The following is a 20,689-nucleotide window of genomic DNA, read 5'->3' as shown; positions in this document are numbered from 1 at the left end:
GGGAATGTCTCCTTGGGTTCCCCCTTACACAGAGGACATCTCATATGGGGGGGGTGACATCACAGCCACTGGGAGAAATCACCTCACACGATGTGTCCCCTCACACGCAAGAACATTCCCTCACGTTGGGAGGGCATCACATCACATCTCACAGGGGCAGAGGATAGAGATCACCTCACATTATGTGTCCCCCTCACACAGGGACATCCCCTCACGGAGGAGCATCACATCTCATGGAGGGGGGAGATCGCTTCATATTATGTGTCCCCTCACACAGGGGGACATCTCACATGAGGTGTCACCCTCACACAGGGACATCCTCTCACATTGTGTCTCCTCACACAGGGGGACATCTCCCCACACAGGGCATTACATTTCATGGGGGAAGGGAAATCACCTCACACAACGTGTCCCCCTCACAGGAGGACAACTCATACAGGGGGACATCTCACAAGGGGGAGGGCATCGCATCTCATGTGTCCCCTCATACAGGAGGACAACCCCTCACATGGGGTAACATCATATCACATCTTATGGAGGAGGAAGGAGATCACCTCACATTACGTGCCCTCTCACACAACCTGTCTCCTCACATAGGACATCTCACACAAGGCATCACATTTCATGGGGGAGGAGAAATCACCTCACATGATGTGTCCCCTCACAAAGGGGAGGTCTCACATGAGGGGGCATCAGAGCTCACAGGGAGAACCACCTCACTCAATGTGTCCCCTCACACAGGAGGACATCCCCTCAAATGGGGGGAGCATCACATCTCACGGAGGCAAGGGGAGATCACCTCACATTACATGTCCCCTCACACAGGGGGACATCATATCTCATGGGGAGGGGGACATCACCTCACATTACATTTCTCCACACAAGAGGACTTCTCACATAGAGGGAGGCAGCATCACATCTCAGAGGAGGAAAATCACCTCACACGATGTGTCACCTCACAAGAGGAACATCTCATATGAGGGGGCATCACAGCTCACAGGGGAAAATCACCTCACAAGACATGTCCCCTCACACAGGGACATCCCCTCACGGAAGAGCATCACATCTCATGGGGACGGGGCGGGGGGGAGATCACCTCACATTATGTGTCTCCTCACACAGGGACATTCTCTCACATTTTGTCACCTCACACAGGGGGACATCTCCTCACACATGGCATTACATTTCATGGGGGAAGGGCAATCACCTCAAAGGATGTGTCCTCCCTACATGAGGACATCTCACACAGGGGGACATCTCACAAGGGAGAGGGCATCGCATCTCACAGGGAAAATCACCTCATGATGTGTCCCCTCATACAGGAGGACATCCCCTCACATGGGGTGACATCACATCATCACATCTCATGAGGGGGAAGGGAGATCACCTCACATTACGTGACCCTCAGATGGGGACATCTCACATGACATGTTACCTCACACACACATCTTCTCACATGGGGGAACCACCTCACACAATGTGTCCCCTCACAAAGGGGAACATCTCACATGGGGGGCATCATAGCTCATAGGGAGAAAAATCACCTCACATGATATGTCCCCTAACACAGGGACACATTTCACATGATGTGTTCCCCTCACACGGGCAAATCCCATCACGGGGGTACATCTCCTCACACGACGAGTCCCTCACGTGAGGGGACATCGCAGCTCACAGTGAGTAATCACCTCAGACAGATCCCCTCACATGGCTACGTTCCCTCATGAGGGGTCATCCCCTCACATGGGGCGTTCCATTTCCAGGAACATTACCTTCGCTCTGCGGCTTCACCAGGTCCAGCATCTGGCAGAGGCAGTCCTCGAAGGGCAGGGCCTCGATGGCCATGCTGTCCAGCCTGCGGCACTGCTCCTCATAGAAGTACTCCAGCTCGAACATGGACAGCGCGCCGTCCCCATCCAGGTCCATGCAGCGGAACCAGTACTCGATGCTGCGGTCACAGGCGGTCAGCGCCAGCTGGGGACTGAACCCACTGGGCCTCACTGCACCCAGGGAGGACGCCATCCAGGCCAGCCCTGCCCAGTGTGGACCCTGCCTGGGACCGGCCTTGCCTGGATGGACCCCTGGTGGCGCCCATGCTCAGGGACAGCCGCTAGCCCTCGGCCTCCAACTGCTGTACCGGGACAGCCATCACATACGTACCTGGTTGGAGTTTTTTTGTCTTCTTCAGAGATCAAAAACCAAACAAAGTCAGCGTAGCTTATTTTTCCTTCTTTCTGGACTTTTCTGCCCCTGGGTTCAGGGTGGAGACCAACAGACAGAACATACGTCGGGAGGAGAAGGTGAGGTGAGAGACCCCGCTCACCTCCCTGCGTCTGGCCCTGTCCCACGCCGGGCTCCTGCTTGGGGAAGGCCTGCAGAGGTTGCCCTGGGACTGCAGACGGGGCGGGGGTGGCTTCTGTGGCCTCAGTCACAGCTGCCTCATGGCCTCCGATGCCCCTACTCCAGGGCCCCCTCAGACGCCCAGGGCCTGACATGACCCACCAACGTGGGGCCGGTCCTCCCCCACCCCTTACTGATGACCTCATGAAGAATGGTGTTTGCCCCCCGTTCTTATGACCTCACATGACAAAGAGGTATGTTCCCTTATTTACAATCTGGTGTAACAGAACTCTGGGTGTCCCCCAATGACATCACATGACAAAGCTGCATCTCCCCTTATGAGCTTGTGTGACAATGGCACGTGTCTCCCTTCATAATAACCTCCTGTGACAAAGATGTCCTCCACTGTGACCTCACGTGACAGTAGCACGTATCCTGCCTTATTTATGACCTCGTGTGACAAAGTCCTTGTCACGTGTGTCCCCCTCACGACCTGCGGTGACAACGGCACTCGCCCTCGACAAGCAGCTCACATTATGGAACGAGTGAGACAGAACCGGACTCAGGCACAGAACACCGGCCACAACCACAAGACGACGACCTCAAGACGTACCTCGTCACAGCCCCCGAAAATATCCTCTCGATCATCCTGGTGGATATGGCTGCAGAGACAGAGTCAGGCGTGAGCCGCCCGCACACACCCGCGGCCGGGGCCCAGCAGCCGGCGCTCAGGACTGGCAGGGCAGGGCGGCTCTGAGACGCCAAGCCCCAGCCCTGGGGGGTGGCACCCAGGGAACCTCCTGTCCCGCGTGTGTCCCCCCCGGGGCGCTGCCCACAGCTTTCCCGTCCCCACGACGGAGCCCAGTCAGAGCGGCAGAGTGAAAACTGCCCTGGGAGCACGGAGACAGAGGCAGGGTGACGCGCGGAGTCACGCTCTCAGATGCTCCGCCTGAAACGCGCTCGCTTTGCGGTCACAGCAAATGTGTGTGACTACAAGCGGACAAACGAGAAGGGAAAAGCACCGCGTCGGTCCGCGGGCGCAGCCGTCACAGAGCACCCCGACGGGGCAGCTCAGACAACACAGGCGTATCTTCTCCTCGTCCCGGGGGGGCGGGGAGTCTGAGACCCAGGCGGGGCCGAGGCGGGCTCTCCCGAGGCCTCGCTCCGGGCCGTGCAGACCCCGGGTGCTCCCCGCGTCCTCACGCGATCGTCGTCCCTCCGTGTGTGTCTGTGTCCCCATCCTCTTCTTGTGAGACCCCCGTCCTAGGAGATCAGGGCCACTTACTGACCTCGTTCTACCGTAATCACCTCTTTAAAGACCCCACTGGCACTTCCGGTCCCGTTCTGGAGACCCGGAGAACGCGCCTCCAGCGACTCAATTCTGGAGGGACACAGCTCGGTGCACACCAAGCCCGGCACCCACAAGACGGAGGAACGAAGACAGTCTCTTTCCACATCTCCCAACGCATCCTACACCGTAATGGATGTCACCCGGATACAAAATGACTGCGTGTCACAACAGGCTGAATTGTGCCTCCCCAGAAAACCACGTCCAAATCCTGATTCCTGGGACCCGGACGTGCGGCCTTGAATGGAAACAGGTCTTTGCAGATGTGATTCAGAGAAAGCCCTGAGATGACCCCATCCTGCATCAGGGAGGCCCTAAATCCAGCGTTTCTCGTAGGAGGAGACAGAGACACAGAGGAGAAGCCACGGGAAGACGGAGGCAGAGATGGGAGGGCAGCGTCCACAGGCCCAGGGACGCCTGGAGCCCCAGAAGCTGGCAGGACCCTCCCCTGGGACACGGCCCTGCCCCGCCTGGATCTCAGCCTCTGGTCCCCGGAGCTGGGGGAGGGTGCGTTCCTGTCGCGGGAGGCCCGGGCTGTGGCCACTGCTTACAAGCCCTTCCGCAAACTCCCGTACAGCCCTCCCGGGACACGGTGCACAAAGTCCTCGACTCTGGATGCTCTGAGGATTCTCTGCTGACCCTTTGGGCCCCCGTCACAGCAGCCGCAGAGACCGGGACTGCTCGCCCGGATGCACACATGCCAACACTGAACACACGGCTCCTCCACGGAGACCTGCCTCTGGGCTGCACGGGATGGCGTCAGCTCTGACCTCCTCCGCCTGCCTTCCGGTCACAACACCCAGGTCAGGGTCGCACCCCAGCCTCAGCCTGGCTGCCGCAGGCAACCCCGCGGCACCAGCGCTCGTACAGCTGGAGCCTCCTTATGCAGGCGGGTCAGCACCCCGCGCGTGTGCCTCTGTCTCCCGTGTGTATCGTGACCCATGTCTGTGCCCATCTTGTGTGTCCTGCACGTCCCACGTGTGTCCCTGTCCCTCCCGTGTCTCGTGCGTGTGCAGCCTGCGTCTCCCATATGTACGTCGTGCAGGAACAGTCCAGTGCCGGAGAGCTGGCCATGGCCGGTGGTACTGGACAGGGCGGGGCGCCTGAGGGGCCGGCTCTCGTCGGTCCCCTTGTCCCACACAGGCCGCACACTCACCATGGTCATTGTGCCGGGCCAGGTCCTGGGAATCGATGAGAAGGTCGTGGTCCGTGTCCAGCTCCCAGAACTTGCAGTAAATGACATAGAAATGCTCGTAGGAGAAGTACTCTGTCAGCTGATTGATGTCCGCTTCCTCTTCCAAGAGCGCCACGTTCTGCAAAACAAACCCAACAGACTGTTTGTCACGGCAGCTGGGTCTCCTGCGGGTGGGACCTCCCAGGTGTCCCTGGAGAGCCCAGAACCGGTCAAGCCAGGCCTGGGGCTGGGAGCACAGCGCCCAGGTCGGGAGCACAGCGCCCAGGTCGGGAGCGCACTGCCATCAGGGCTGTGCCCGAGACTCAGCCCGCGTACTGTTGGCGACACGCGGCAGCCCTGCCAGTGCCGAGCCTCTCACGGCCTCGGGCCTCCTTACGTGGGCGGACGGCCGTCCTCCTCGCGACTGCCCACATGAGCACCGAACCTGAGTGAAGAGGACACCTTGCTCCCCACGGCCGAGGGGCCATTTCTCCTGCAGGATGGGTGGGTCGATGGGTACAGACGGAGAGAGGAGGGTGGAGAACGGAAGGATGGAGAGCGGGGCACCAACGGGTGACGGATGGAAGACAGATGGAAGAGAGTGGAAGACGGGATAGAGAGCGAGAGGAGAAGGACAGGAGACAAAGAGAAGGTCGCAGCAGAAGAGCACGGAGGATGGGAACAGACAAGTGGAAACAAAAGGATGGAGAAGGAACGGAAGAGACTGGAAGAGAGAACACGGAGAACGGACGGGAGAGAGCAGAAGACAGGACGCAGGACAAATGGAGAAGGACGCAGGACGCAGGACAGATGGTGTGGGGTGGAGGGTGGATGGACGGGTAGAGGGTGGGGTGGACGGTCCACAGCGGAGGGTGGCGGAGGGACCACCGGACCGAAGACGGAGGAGGGCGGACAGGAAGGCGGGCGGACGGGGGTGGGGACGCACGGAGGCCCACGTGCCCGCCGGCCGGCCGCCCACCTGCAGGAAGGTGCTCCTGCGGAGCTCTGCGCACGTGATCCTCCCCGACCAGGACCTGTTCACGGAGTAGAAGATCCTCTGTGTCACCTGCAGGAGGGAGGGCCATCAGCAGAGCACCGGGGAACAGTGAGGCGCGGCACCCGTTCTGCGCGTGCCGGACACTTGGGCTGTGGGCGCAAGTGCTTCTGAACCTCATGGCCCGAAGCGCGGCCACATCGTTCCCGAGAGCCCAGACGGGGTCCCAGGCTGAGTGGCAGCAGCCCCCAGGGAGGGAGAGCACACGGCTCTCCGGGACATCCCCCCCACCCCCGCCCCGTGCTGCAAACGGACGTCCAGACGCATGGGCTCAGACCCAGGCCACCCGCCTCTCAAGACCCCGTGCTCAGCCCCGCTCGTCAGGCGCGGCCAACATCTCATTCGTGGGTGAGAACATCGGGGTCCAGATGGGCCACGGCCCGAGGCCCAGGCCGCTCGTTCCTGTGGGTGCCGGGGCAGGAATGGGGGCCCGAGGCCGCCGGCCGCACCGTGTACTCACAGTAGTGATGTAGCGAGAGTGGAACTCGGACGCCTCCTTCAGGAAGGCCAAGCCCGGATGTGTGTTCACCACGTCCTGCACACGGAACATACGACGGTACTCGGGGACTCGCATGGCGCCCGCCGAGCACGGGCCCCCGTGTCCATCACCAGCCCCTGCCACCTCCCCAGGGACGGGACTGCTGCGCACGGGTCCCTCCGGCCCCACGGCCGCTCACAGGGTAGAGCCCGGGGGAGTGAGGCTGTGAAACCCGCACGGCCCCGGTCCACGACAGCGAGCCCCGTGATCTCCGACCGCTGACCGGGACTCAATGCGTGTGAAGACACAAGGGCCCGCGCCGAGGTCGCCAGGGAGGTTTTAAATGCCCTCGGTTTACACGCTACGGTCACACGGCCTTTAGGTCACATGTGCTGGAATAACCCCGGCACTCAGAACAGTGGCACAGACGATCTGAGAACAAAAGACCGTCCGTCCTCGACGCTCTCCGTCTGTGCAACGATGCCCTCGGCCTGAAGGGAGGCACAGAATGTTCCGGAATGCCACAGCCTCTTTTAACGCATCAGATGACACAGCCGGGGCTGGAGTCCCCTGTCTCTGTGGCCTCATGCTCTGAAGCTGCACGTGGTCCCGCCACTCACACACCTATACCACGTGGCACACGTGGCCCCTCCGCTCACACACACCTGCACCGCGTGGCACACGTGGCCCCTCCACTCACACACACCTGCACCGCGGGGCACACGTGGCCCCTCCGCTCACACACACCTGCACCGCGTGGCACACGTGGCCCCTCCGCTCACACACACCTATACCGCGTGGCACACGGGGTCCCTCCGCTCACACACACCTGCACCGCGTGGCACACGTGGCCCATCCGCTCACACACACCTGCACCGCGTGGCACACGTGGCCCATCCGCTCACACACACCTGCACCGCGTGGCACACGTGGCCCATCCGCTCACACACACCTATACCGCGTGGCACACGTGGCCCCTCCGCTCACACACACCTGCACCGCGTGGCACACGTGGCCCCTCCGCTACACACACCTGCACCGCGTGGCACACGTGGCCCATCCACTCACACACACCTATACCGCGTGGCACATGGTGTCCTTCCACTCACACGCCTATACCACGTGGCACACGGGGTCCCTCCGCTCACACACACCTGCACCGCGTGGCACACGGGGTCCCTCCGCTCACACACACCTGCACCGCGTGGCACACGGGGTCCCTCCGCTCACACACACCTATACCGCGTGGCACACGGGGTCCCTCCGCTCACACACACCTGCACCGCGTGGCACACGTGGCCCCTCCGCTCACACACACCTGCACCGCGGGGCACACGTGGCCCATCCGCTCACACACACCTGCACCGCATGGCACACGGGGTCCCTCCGCTCACACACACCTGCACCGTGGGGCACACGTGGCCCCTCCGCTCACACACACCTGCACCGCGTGGCACATGGTGTCTTTTCCACTCACACGCCTATACCACGTGGCACACGGGGTCCTTCCGCTCACACACACCTATGCTGTGTGGCACACGTGGTCCCATCACACTCACGAGGCGCTGGTCCCTGAGCCACCTCTGTGGGAAGCAGGACTGAGGTAAGGGAGCCCGACCTCTGGCTTCTGTGTGGTGCAGATGGGGGCGGGCCCAGAGGAGGGGAGCGGCATGCGGCGCAGACGCACCTGTAAGAAGGGGATGAAGTCCTCCTGCACCAGGTAGTTCGCGCCGGGACTCATGAGCAGGTGGACGAACTTGGCCGCGTCGTCGTGACAGTTCTGGAGGACCCTGCAAGGGCGGAGGACGTCCCAACGGCGCCCACGCACGAGACCCGCGAGGCTGCTCCCAACGCGGGTGACGGGGCGGGCACGGGCCCATGACGAGCGTGATCACGCGCTGGCGCGGGAGGGGACAGGACACCCAGCCACGTGCCCTCGGGCTCAGCTCCATCCTCCCGCCATCTCGGCCACAGCAGCGTGAGCCCGTGAAGCGGCAGCTGCCCTGGGACATGCAGGGCTGGGGACACGCCTCCCCTCCCGGCACCCGCCCCCAGCGTGCAGGCCCGAGACTCACTTTCTCCACATGGCAATGAACTTGTGGACAGAGACGGCCCCCGTGCGCTCTCCCCCGGCACTGCAGAACAGCGGCCCCTTCCAGTAGAGCGGGCAGCCACAGGCCTGCAGCAGAGGGGCACAGCGGGCCGGCCATCAGCGCCTCCCGGACCCCGATGCAAGCGCCCAGGCGTCCACGAGCACGGCGCTGAACGAACACAGGCAGATCCACGCCCTCTGAGGGTGGCGGTTTGGGGCCACATCGCGGAATAAACTGTGGCCATCACAACCACGCACGTGTTTTGGGCACAAGCGACAGAGCAGCGCCCCACGCCGGTGTGGAACACTTTCACAGACGCTGCGCTGCGCGGGAGGACACCCGTGCCCGAGTCGTGACAGGCGAACCAGGACACCAGCCAGAGCACGGGCTGCTGACCTAGAGCAGTGACCTGGAGTGGGCCGAAGAGAACCCCCAGGGAGCCAGGAACACGGGGCGCCACGCTCTGGGCGGTGGTCATGCGCGTGTGTGGACACTCACAGCGGGCAGGACTGGTGGTGACGGCACCGTGGCCCCTTGTGGCTCCACATGCCGGTCCCCGAAGGGGTCCACACACACAAGGCTCTCGGCACCGTCCCGTAAAGGGGCCCTCCGTGGGCGAGTCCCCAGGATGTGCCGGCAGACCCGGGTCCCAACCATCCGACAGCTGGAAGGCTTTGGTGCTGCCCTACATTGCCATTCAGGACTTGCGGTTAATCTCCTGAAGTGAACGGGAAACGTGAGCGCTTCCACGCAAGACACAGAAAAGCAGAGCTTGTACAGAGGACAAATCGTCACTGCAGGGGAGTGCAGCATAGTGGGATTTAGCTTTCTATCGGTTTTACAGAATGCACACAGAAGGATCTCCTCCTTGCAGACTGCACGCTGATGCCTGAACCGTGCGTCTGTCCCCACTGCGAGGAGGGGCGTGTCACCGCCGATGCCCGCGTACCTAACTCTGCACACCCAGCAAGCCCGTCTGACGCCCGTGGCTCCCGCTCCCAGAACGCGGCGTAAGGGGCATCGGGCCGCCCGTGGCCTCTCGGGCCGGGGTCCTCGTACACAGCATCCGCTACACCGTCGTGGGCGACGTAACAAACACCAACACTGGTCTCTGCTCCGCCTCCCGGCACAGCGAGTCTGAGACCCTCCTACTTCCCTGCGAGACGGGACTGCTCGGATCCCCTGTTCGGACACTGGGTCTTTCCCTGCGGTTCCGAACCCAGAGCTCCTGACTCCCGCGGGCTGTGCGGGCTGACAGGTCCTTCTGCCGTCCTAACGAGGTGGCCCTGGGCAGCAGGAAGGCCGAGATGCCGAGACGCTGGGGACGTCCAGCCCCGTGCCACCCTCTGTGGAGGCGGCGACTGGACACCGGGATTGTGATGCATTGGGGCGACACGGGGAGGCCTACGTGGAAGTAAAGACGAGGGGCGCAGAGTTTCCGGGTGTGGGATGCGTCTGGGCATGGGGGGTGGGGGGGGCGTCCGATGCCCGGGACCCTCCCAGCGCTCACCCCGTGTGCCTCTTCCCCTGACCGTGCAGCTCTATCCTCCCCAAGGAGGGATGTGCGAACCCCTGGGGTCCGCGACAGTTGCTCAGTGCCACGGTGACTACCTGGGATTGGGGACAGGTGTCAGAAATGGAGCAGCCCGGGGGGCTGAGTCCCCGCCTTCCGGGGTATCTGCCATCTCCACGAGGCAGTACGAGAACGGAACGGAGGTCAGGTGACAGTCAGGGGTGTCGGGGACCGGTATGCATGTGGCAGCATCACCGACGGATGCAGGCCCACGTCAGGGGACACAGGACAGAAACCCTGCACTGTGACACACTCGGACCCCACGACACAAACCGGGGAGCAAAGAGGGAGCACAGCACGGCTCGCTCCAACCCTGACGAGGGCAGAAACACAAACAGGGCAACAGCGTCAGACCAGCTGCGCGCCCGCTCGGTCTGCACGCGGACAGGACCCTCACCCCGAGGCCGTCCTGGCCCTAACTCACGTCTAAGCACACTGTCCGGACAGACATGCGGGATTTCCCTGCCGACAGCAGAATCAGTAAGAAAAAGGCGTCCACAGAAGCTGCAAATTTCGGAACAGGAAAGAAACTCCCAAACACCGCAGCAGGCAGAGGAGTGACCGATGAAGCTGCGAGCGCGCGGACGCTGAACGAACGTGAGAACACACGGCCCGTCCGTGCGCGGGAAGGTTGAAGATTTCAGGCCACGTCGGCAGAACACCGAGGTGGGCCAGAACGGCCTCGTTCCGGAACCGGACAGAAGACGACGATCCCGAGGGAGGCCGATGGCACAGAGTCATCCAGAGAAAGCCGGAAGGCAACGGCACGAGCGTCACCAGGAAAACCATCGTGGACACCAGCAGCCGGTCCTTGGAAAAGACCAGAGAAATGGAGCCCTTCTTGGTCGAGCCGGTGAAGAGCCCGGAGAGAAGACACACGTGGGCGCCCGAGGGCCGGAGCGGCCTCACTAGAGCTCCGGAGAGCGAGACTCGTATGCCCCATGTCTCCCCGACAAGCCCATCACCTCGGGGGCCTGGGCACACACGTGGGAGACACACGCCGTCACGGCACCCGTGAAGAACTGCGAGCAGACGCGGCCCATTGAGTGACGCACCGAATGGGGAGGGCATGTGCTGCGGGGTGTGCCATGAAGTGTGTCAACCTGGCGATGCACAGACCTGCACCCCTATGGCTGATGATACATCGTACGTTTGTAAATAAGTTTTTTAAATGTAGAAAAAAATGACACGCCGAGAAGGGAAATGACAGTTAGGAGTGGAACGTACCCTTCCCGGAAGAACATACCCCAACCGCAGACGGCTTCCCTGCGGAATCCTACAGACTATCGAAGTAAACGTCCAACCGGACTCCAGAGAGGACGCTCCAGAACACGGACCGGGGAGGGGCGCTTCCGGAACCATTCTGAGAGCCGCCGGACGGCCAGGGGGACGAGAATTCTAAGACACGACGGCGAACCCGGGTCTTTGGTGAGTGGCGCCGTAAACCCCCAACCAGACCTCGGAGGTCAGAATCCGGAAGCACGTGACGGAGGGAACGTGACATTTGTGACGAATGGGCACCACGTTCGTGGTCGTCGACGATGAAAAAGCCGTCGGCACTCGGAGGAGGCCCGGGACCGCCGTCTGTGCTGGGGGGCGACTGCACAAGGCCGGCGCCAGCACCCGGCTGTGCGGATGGAGACGCAGAGCCCAGGCCGGGCACGTCCTCCCGCCGTGCCCACCGTCGCCGTGTGCAGATCTGACCGAGCACTCGTGGCTACAGCATCTGCAACGGTGCGTGACCCGACAGGACGTCAGTGACCCCGTCTGTCAGATGCTCGAGTGACTGAGCGGTCATGTCGTCCAACGCACGGTCTCAAGGGTACGCAAGACAAGATGCTCGTGACTGTCCGGGGTGAGGACAATGGGGAACGGGTGCGACGGGGAGGTCGGCCCGTGCTCCCACCAGAGGGTGCCGAGCTCTGCAGACGCGGGTCCCCGATGATCCCGTGGAGGTCGCGCCCCAGGGCTGGGGTGTGTACGGGTGCGCCCCTGGGGCTCTATTACGGCCCAGGGTCGAGCTGGATGAATGAGACCAGGGCCCTGAAACGAGGGACCCGGGAGCCCCCAGCCCTGGCCTCGGAGTGAGGACGTTGCGCACAGACGCCGTCCGTGACGGGGAAGAGGCCTGACCCACGCACTCTGACCGCAGACATCCGGCCTGCAGAAGTGTCAGAAACAACATCCGTCGTCATGGCGTGTGTGTGACATGACCGTCCAGTCCGTGCCGGTTTGTCACCGCAGCCCCAACAGGGACACGTGGCTGGTGGGAAACAGCATCGGAGCCGTGGGGCCCGAGGCCCACGCGTGCACCTGGCAGGAGCGCGAAACGCTGTGGTGCTGTGGAAGCCACGTGTGCGGGTCCTCCGAGAACCATGGAACTCTCACCTCACCCGGTACACCCACTCTCCGGCCAGCAACTGCGCGTGCACACGCACACACGAGCACACACACGTGCGCACACACACACATGCGTGCACACACGCGTGCTCACATGCACCTGCAGAATCACCGCACCCAGGGACCCTCACAGACCCTGACACGGCATGTTCACAGGGTGTTCGTCTAGGTCGTGGACAGCAGACCCCACCCGGCGCCCATCCACAGGGGAACAGGCACAACGTGGTCCACCCCCACACATGGGTATCCCTTGGCCGTGAAGACGAGCAGAGTGCTGAGACCTGCTGCCTCCACGAGGGACCCCAAGGACAGGAAAAATCCAGCACACAGAAAGTGGACAGTGTGCCAGAACCTGGGGGAGGGAATCAGGTCTCTTGAGGGGATGAGAACGTTCTGGAGCCGGACCCTGGTAATACCTGACAAACACTGCACGTGTCTTTAGTGTGTCTGAACTCTACTTCCATGGGGTTAAGATGCTGACGGCAGCTCACGCACGTTTTGCCGCAATAAAGAAGTATCCACCGTCTGACTGTGCTCATGAACGACTCCAGAGGACCCGTCTCACCCACCATGACCGAGGTCCCGCGGCAGCCTGCAGACGCGTGGGGTGGCCTGGGAAAGGGCAGAGTCCGGGCAGGTCGGAAAGGTGTGTGGCCTGGACTCTGTGCATAGTTTCCGGGGAACACATACGGCACAGCTCAGGTCACACACGGGAACCACGGGCTGTGGGTCGCAGAGCTGTTACACCTCAAGGAAGCTCCAGAATGGGAAGAAAGACGGACCGTGACAAACACACACGTGAAAAGCTGTTCAACACAATCGCGAGGGACATGAAGCTGCGATGACTTACACGCACACGCGTGGGGGGACGGCTGAAACTGCAACGTGTGGAAACCGAGTGCTGGTGAGGTCACGTGAGAACTGGTGCCCTCGAGCACCGCGGGCCGGAGACGTAGACGGACAGCCACTCCGGACAGCAGTTCCACAGTTTCTTCCACAACCAGCAGCCAACAGTTCTAGTCTCAGCGTTTGCCCCCGAGACGGGCAGACGTGCGCACGAGTCTTGCACGCGCACACACACCACGGCAGCTCTACTCACAAAACTCAACGGATACGACAAAGTGCTCACCCGCTGGGAAACACGTCAGTCACGGAGCGTGCCCACACGGGCCACCGTCGGGTACTTGGTGACTCCGCTGGGGAGGAACAGCACAATTATTCGGTGCGAAAGACCGGAAACTGAAGACGGTGCACTGCACGGTTCCCGTCACGTGACATTCCCGCAGACGCAAAACCGCAGCACGAGACCACGTCTGAGTGTGACACGGCCAGGGAGGTGGGGATGGGACCGGCCGCAAGGACCGTCTCGAGTGGCGACAGGGCTCCCTGCCCTGACGAGGTGGCACGTGGGGACGCCTGTGCCAGAATTTACCACGTTGTACTCGTCACACTGGGAATGTTGCTGTGTGTAAACTCTACGTCCATAACGACCAAGAAGGGGTGGGTCATTCTGGAAGCTCGGAGGAAATGACAGAATGGGAGAAAGGACAAGACAGGAACACACAGGAGAGCGGAATCACGAGATGAGAAAATAAAGCCGTAACCCACGGAGCCGACCTCCGAGCTCATCGGAGAAACAACGTAAGTCCATCTCCGCCGTGAGCAGACGAGAAAAGAAGCAGAAGCAAATAACCCCATAAACGAAGGTCACACACCCAGGTCTGGTACAGGTTTTAAAAACGATACAAGAAAAGGAACAATGTTCAAGTAACAAATGTGTAAGTCATACAAACAACCGTTTTAGAACATGAATTGATGAAAATTTACTAAAGAAATTAAAACCCCAAACAGAGCCAACATCGAGGGACGTAAACGCCGGGAAGGAGTCCAACTTTCTGCACAGAGAACATGCACCGCGGCCTGGGGAGAACAGCTACGCACACAGAACTATGCCGACGTCACGCTGAACCAGCATCGCTGAAATTCCACCAATAACGTGTCAGCAAACCCACAGAAATGGAAACCAGACAGGGCCCAGGGCACCCCTTCTCGCGCATCTGACCGCCAGACGGCAGGCACGAGACCACGTTCGCTGCTCGGGCTCATGACGAGTCAGTCCCGCCATCATCCGTACGCGGACCCCGAGTGCTGAGACGGCACCGCCCTTACGGAGGAGAACCTGGGAACACGAGACAGTATCCTACGTGCATGTGTCCTGTCACCCACGTACCCTGCTTACACAACAGTCCCGAGACACAGGGACGGGATGTGAAATGACGCGCAAACCCGATGTTTGGTGCACTGTCCTCATGAGGGTCCTGCGGACCCTCCCTGTGTCCCCACGAGGAACCGGCGGCCCCTCCCTATTTCAGCACATCCCCACGATGGACCTACGGCCCCTCCCCGCGTCCCCAGGATGAAACTACGGCCCCTCCCTGTGTCCACGCATCCCCAAGAAGGGCCCACAGCCCCTCTCTGCGTCCGTCCACAGGTCCCCATGACGGACCCGCGGCCCCTCCGTGGGGGAGGGTGAACGCAGACTATGGCTCTCCCCACAGCTCAGGGCTATGCACCTGCAGGAAGAAAGGGGCACTAACCACAAAGCCCTGGCTGTGCAAAGTACAGGGAATCCTGCCAGTCCCCGCGCTAACACGTTTGTGTTTTAATTCCCGCAGCACAGACGCGTGAGGGACCCACAGGAGTCACTGTAGCTCCTTGAGTCCGTGTGCTATGAACAGGAAGCGTAAAAAAGCCCATCCGTTCTTTGAAAGTCTGTGAAGGACCCGGCACCGTGCGTGTTACCCGGGTCCGGCAGATGGCACGGCGTGTGGCTGTGTGTGCCCAGCTCCCAGCAGTCACGCCACCGTAAGAAAGTAAGTTCGCTCTGCAAACGCTCTCCGGGCTGCATCATGTGCCGGGTCACCCTGGGTCTCCTGGACGCTTCAGTGAAAATGTGAAAATCTGCTTCTTACCACCAAAACCAGCTTCTTCCCCAGCCAATGGGCCAAGCGATTTCAGCTCTGGGAAAGCCCACGGTCTCGGACGGACGTTCACACAGGTAACAGATGCGGCAGCCGGAGATCGAGCAGTTTTGCTGGCCGAGTTCTGGAAGAAACATGACAGGGCGCGTGCGGGATCCGTGGGAACACGAACGGCCGCAGAGGAATGCCGACCGCGGGAACCCTGCTGCTGGCGCAGGCCAAGGAGCCGTGCGTGTGCTGCCAGAGGAAGTCAGCGAGGGCCAATGACCGACACAGACGGGGCTGTGAGGGAAACTCAGGCACGTCCCAGGGTACGTGACGCCAGGAACCAGCTTCACGGAAGGGAACTCTCCGAGACATTTCACAACGTTGAAAGCACAAAGGGTACAAGGTCGGAAGTGAGCCAGACTCAGGAGCAGGACAAGAGCCAGGCACAGAAGAGGGGCTCACGCTTCCGTACACCAGGTGACACAGGGACGAGCCCCACTCAAGCATCATTTGCTAATGTTTTACAAAGAAGTACCACACCAGCTTTCAGAATTTCTAACATTTTGACGGGCAGTGCAACCAAAATTGGTCTATTTTTTCCATTTCCCCATGCATTTATAGGAAACTATAGGAAAGTTTCTAATGTCTTGACAAACGTGTTTTAAAAGTTCCAGAACACTTGTGACTTCCCCCGGGTCACACAGAGCTGCGTGGCTTCGGCTTGCATGGTCAGTAGTGTTTACAGTCCACACTATGGTACAACGCGAGGACCGCCTGGACAGACACGGCATGAGCGCCACGATACCATGTTCGCTGAGAAAATACGCACGTGTAGGACAGCGTGCTACTTTCTCCTCAGCAAAGCATGAAATTAGTTATGTATGCACATTTCCATATTGCGTAAGCATTTCGTAACCTACGTTTATGTCCATACGTTTGCTCGTACTGAAAAACGAAACAGTAAAACAGTCAACCAAAACGGCGACCATTCCTTCTGGGCAGAGGAAAAGAACACGGGGAAACAGAGAGGCACAGGATGTGTACTTCTCTGAATATGTCTGATTTTTGGGTTTGGCCTTGGAACCATGCATGTTTTTACACACTTATAAAACAACACTTAAAAAAAACTTTACGAGCCCAAGTCACCAAGGAAGAGAACATTTCTGAAGTCTGGCTCTAGGACAAGTATTCCTCTAACGTCAAAAGCAGACAAAGGAGTCACAAAACTGCAATCAGTGCTTTTTAGGAATACGAACGGAGCCAAAATCATCAACAAAATCTGGGGAGACAGAATCCAGGAACATAGGAAAACGACTGTGCACCTGGGCCACATGGGACGTATTCCAGGAACGCAAGGTTGGTTTAATGCTGGCACGAGCGGCTCGCAGAATACACTGTATCCGTAGAATGAAACACCAAGGCCATCCGCGCAGATGCAGAACGCTGGGACCAATCCGACATCCTTTCCAAGTCAACACTCAGCACACAAGCAGTGGAAAGAAACGTCCTCAGCCTGATAAAGCTGTGTGAAACCTCACAGCTACATCACGTTTGGTGGTGGAGGAGCGGATACTTTCCCCAGAAGAGTGGCAATGACACAGGATACCCCACGCTCCCACTTCTCTCCAGCGCCGCGCGGGAGGTCTCCCACGGCGGGCAGGCATGGGGCAGTACAGCAGACACACACCGGGAAGGAAGAAGCCCACCGTTGCTGCTTGTCGGTTCCTACTCTACGGAACGTTAACGGATCCACCAAGCGACGTTACAACACAGACGTGAGTTCGTGAGGACACGGGACACGAGAGGAACACACAATAGTCAACTGCATTTTTACACACTTGCAACGAACAACCTGAACATCAAGTTTAGGGAACAATCCCATTGGTAACCCACCCAAAAGAGTAAAAAGCTCTGAACACATTCAACAAAAGGCGTGCAAAGCACACTTAGAACCACAGAGCGCTTCTGAAAAGAAAAGTGTAATTACAGGGAGAGAAGCTTCTGGACGTGGATCAGAAGACAGAACATGAAGGTGGCAGCGGTCTGCGAACTGATGTACAGACCAACATGACCCTTATCAGGGGAGCTGCTGGCCTCTCTGTAGAAACCAATGAGCTGACCCTAGAAATAACACAGCATGACAAGGAGCCCCAGGGAGCCCCGGCCATCCTGAACAAGAACAAAGTCGGAGGAGCAACACTTCCCTGTCTGAAAACTTAGTACCAAGCAACAGTGATGAAGACGGTGTTGTCTTGGCTGAAAAACGGAAATACAGGTCTATGCGGCAGAGTGAGAACCCAGCGATAAACCCTCATCTCACAATCAAGTCATTTCCCACAAGGGAGACCAATCCACGTGGAAAGACAAATCCTCTGCAGACATGGTGTTGGGACGACTGGATCTGCACACGGAGAAGACCAAGTTGTGCCCCAACGTCGCTCCTGACAAACGCCAACTTGTAACAAACCCAAGACATACGCGTAAGAGGTGGAACTAGACAACCCGCAGGAAAAGAAAGACTAAATCTTCATGACCTTAGGTTTGGTGAGGATTTCTCCAACAGGACACCAAAAGCACAAGAAACAAATGTAAAAGTAGATAAAATGAAGCTTGTCACAATGAAAACCTAAATGCCACCCAAGCGTGTACAATGACCCAACCACTGGGAGGAAATGTGTGTGCACCATGTATCTGGTCACAGACTGGTGTCGACGACACACAAAGCATGCTTAGAATTCAACAACGGCACCACAACCAACTCAGAAATGGGCAAAGGATGGGAACAGACACTTGTGCAGAGATGTACACACGGACAACAAGCACGTGAGGAGACGCGCACAATCGTCAGTCGGCAAGAAAACCACACATCGATCCCAGAATGAGACACCAGTGCCCACCCACCGGGGTCAGCGTCTCTCATCCGAGAAGGGGACACAGCGCAACCCCTTTCACGGCCGGTGGGCACGGAAACGGGGCGGGTGTTTGCAGACATGCAAGTGGTCCCACAGGCAGCTGCACAGCATTTCCGCATGAGCCTGCACGAGCACTCCCGGCTGCGCACCCAAGAGAAAGGTCACGTGTGCACAAGACACCTCAGGGTGCATGTTCCCAGCAGCCAGAACAACAGCAACATCCACGAACGGTCGACTGGGAAAACACCGCACGTCGGAGCAAAGAAGGACACACAGACGCGTGCCCACTTGGAGCGCAGTCGGAAAACATGCTCCACACAGGGAGCCCCACTCGGGAAACTGTGTGCGTACGCAATGTCCACAACCGGCAGATGCACCGAGACGGGGAGCAGGGTCGTGGCTTCCTACAGAGCAGGAGGGAGGGAGGCAGGCAACCGTCTCGGAGGGAAGACTGTGTCCTAAAACGAAGCATGGGGTCGACTGCACAGCTCTGCGAGGCCGCGAACACCCCTGAGCGCTGTGCTTTAAAAGGCTGGCTCGTGTGGTACGTGAACTCTGTCTCAGGGACCGCGACACAGACGGAAAGGCCAACCCCAAACACGGGAAGCAAAGGGTACACGAAGCTATTTAGCAGCTGGAGAAGAACGTTCCAGCGCGGCGCACACGCGGGCTACCGGCAGCCAAAGAGGAGGACATTCTCGCGTGGCGCACGCGCCAGGTTCCCCGGAGGAAAGGAAGGAAGACATTCTCCCACCGCGCACGCGCCAGGTTCCCCGGAGGAAAGGAAGGAGGACGTTCTCCCACCGCGCACGCGCCAGGGTCCCCGGAGGAAAGGAAGGAGGACGTTCTCGCGTGGCGCACGCGCCAGGTTCCCCGGAGGAAAGGAAGGAAGACATTCTCCCACCGCGCACGCGCCAGGTTCCCCGGAGGAAAGGAAGGAGGACGTTCTCCCACCGCGCACGCGCCAGGGTCCCCGGAGGAAAGGAAGGAGGACGTTCTCGCGTGGCGCACGCGCCAGGTTCCCCGGAGGAAAGGAAGGAAGACATTCTCCCACCGCGCACGCGCCAGGTTCCCCGGAGGAAAGGAAGGAGGACGTTCTCCCACCGCGCACGCGCCAGGGTCCCCGGAGGAAAGGAAGGAGGACGTTCTCGCGTGGCGCACGCGCCAGGTTCCCCGGAGGAAAGGAAGGAAGACGTTCTCCCACCGCGCACGCGCCAGGTTCCCCGGAGGAAAGGAAGGAAGACGTTCTCCCACCGCGCACGCGCCAGGTTCCCCGGAGGAAAGGCAGGAGGACGTTCTCCCACCGCGCACGCGCCAGGTTCCCGGAGGAAAGGAAGGAAGACGTTCTCCCACCGCGCACGCGCCAGGTTCCCCGGAGGAAAGGAAGGAGGACGTTCTCCCACCGCGCACGCGCCAGGTTCCCCGGAGGAAAGGAAGGAGGACGTTCTCCCACCGCGCACGCGCCAGGGTCCCCGGAGGAAAGGAAGGAGGACGTTCTCGCGTGGCGCACGCGCCAGGTTCCCCGGAGGAAAGGAAGGAGGACGTTCTCCCACCGCGCACGCGCCAGGGTCCCCGGCGGCCAAACAGGAGGACGGTCCCGTGCCGCGCACGCACCAGGCAACCCAGCGGCCCTGGAGGAGAATGCTCTCGCACCATGCACGCACCAGGCTACCTGGCGGCCAGAGAGGACGTCGTTCCCGTACCGCATGTGCAGCAGGCTACCCAGTGGCCATAGAGAACGTTCTCACGCTGCACACAACGCACAGAACACTGGCTTCCAGATCACCGAAACCAACCCCAGGAGACAAGGGCATGGGAGAGGGACAGGGAAAGAGAAAGCGGGAGGCACGCAGGTCACACAGTTCACGAACAGGGGACACGCACAGACCCTGGGGAACACTGCACGCTGAGCTGACAACCACCTTCTCCTGCAGTGCGACCACCATGGGCCCCGCGGGCGGGCCAAGTCACAACCCAGGACGCACCCAGGTGCAGTTGGTGGCCACTTGGAGAGGAGGATGGGCTGGGCCACCAAGAACCCTCGCGCGCTGCCACGAGCTCCAGCCGCTGTGCTGCGGCTGAGCCAACCTGGGCTCCGTGATTGGGGAGGGGAAGGCGTCCCCCGTTCCTGCAAGCACACTGCAGTGGCAGTGGGCACCGAGAGGCGGGTTCAGAACACAGCACTCATGGGGGGACGCATCAGTGACTGGGGAGGATGCCCCTGGCAGGATGGCACACAGAAACTGCATGGGCCATGTCCCACGTGCACACATCAACACGGACACTCCGGGGACACGCTGTCCGGACAAGACCGCAGCGGGGCACAGTATGGCGGCTGAGCTGAGAGT

The 20,689-nt window shown here is 60.2% G+C and overlaps 1 protein-coding gene across 3 annotated transcripts in view; it reads right to left on the bottom strand.

Moving 5' to 3' along the window:
* PPP2R3B (protein phosphatase 2 regulatory subunit B''beta) overlaps positions 1-20,689 on the bottom strand; it is a 45,053-nt gene that overhangs the window by 5,546 nt on the left and 18,818 nt on the right. For all 3 annotated transcript variants that reach the window (XM_047716609.1, XM_047716610.1, XM_047716611.1), the window contains exons 3-10: positions 8,470-8,573; positions 8,082-8,184; positions 6,377-6,451; positions 5,842-5,928; positions 4,845-5,001; positions 2,954-3,002; positions 2,161-2,250; positions 1,773-1,948 (exon numbers count right to left, since the gene is read on the bottom strand). In XM_047716609.1, the coding sequence (XP_047572565.1) occupies positions 1,773-1,948; positions 2,161-2,250; positions 2,954-3,002; positions 4,845-5,001; positions 5,842-5,928; positions 6,377-6,451; positions 8,082-8,184; positions 8,470-8,573 (841 nt within the window). The remainder of the gene's footprint in view (positions 1-1,772; positions 1,949-2,160; positions 2,251-2,953; positions 3,003-4,844; positions 5,002-5,841; positions 5,929-6,376; positions 6,452-8,081; positions 8,185-8,469; positions 8,574-20,689) is intronic.

Source organism: Lutra lutra, chromosome X, assembly GCF_902655055.1.
Source record: "Lutra lutra chromosome X, mLutLut1.2, whole genome shotgun sequence".
In the NCBI taxonomy this organism is placed as follows: Eukaryota; Metazoa; Chordata; class Mammalia; order Carnivora; family Mustelidae; genus Lutra; species Lutra lutra.
Note: the sequence above shows the minus strand (reverse complement) of the source record. Positions and strands in the feature narration are given on the sequence as shown.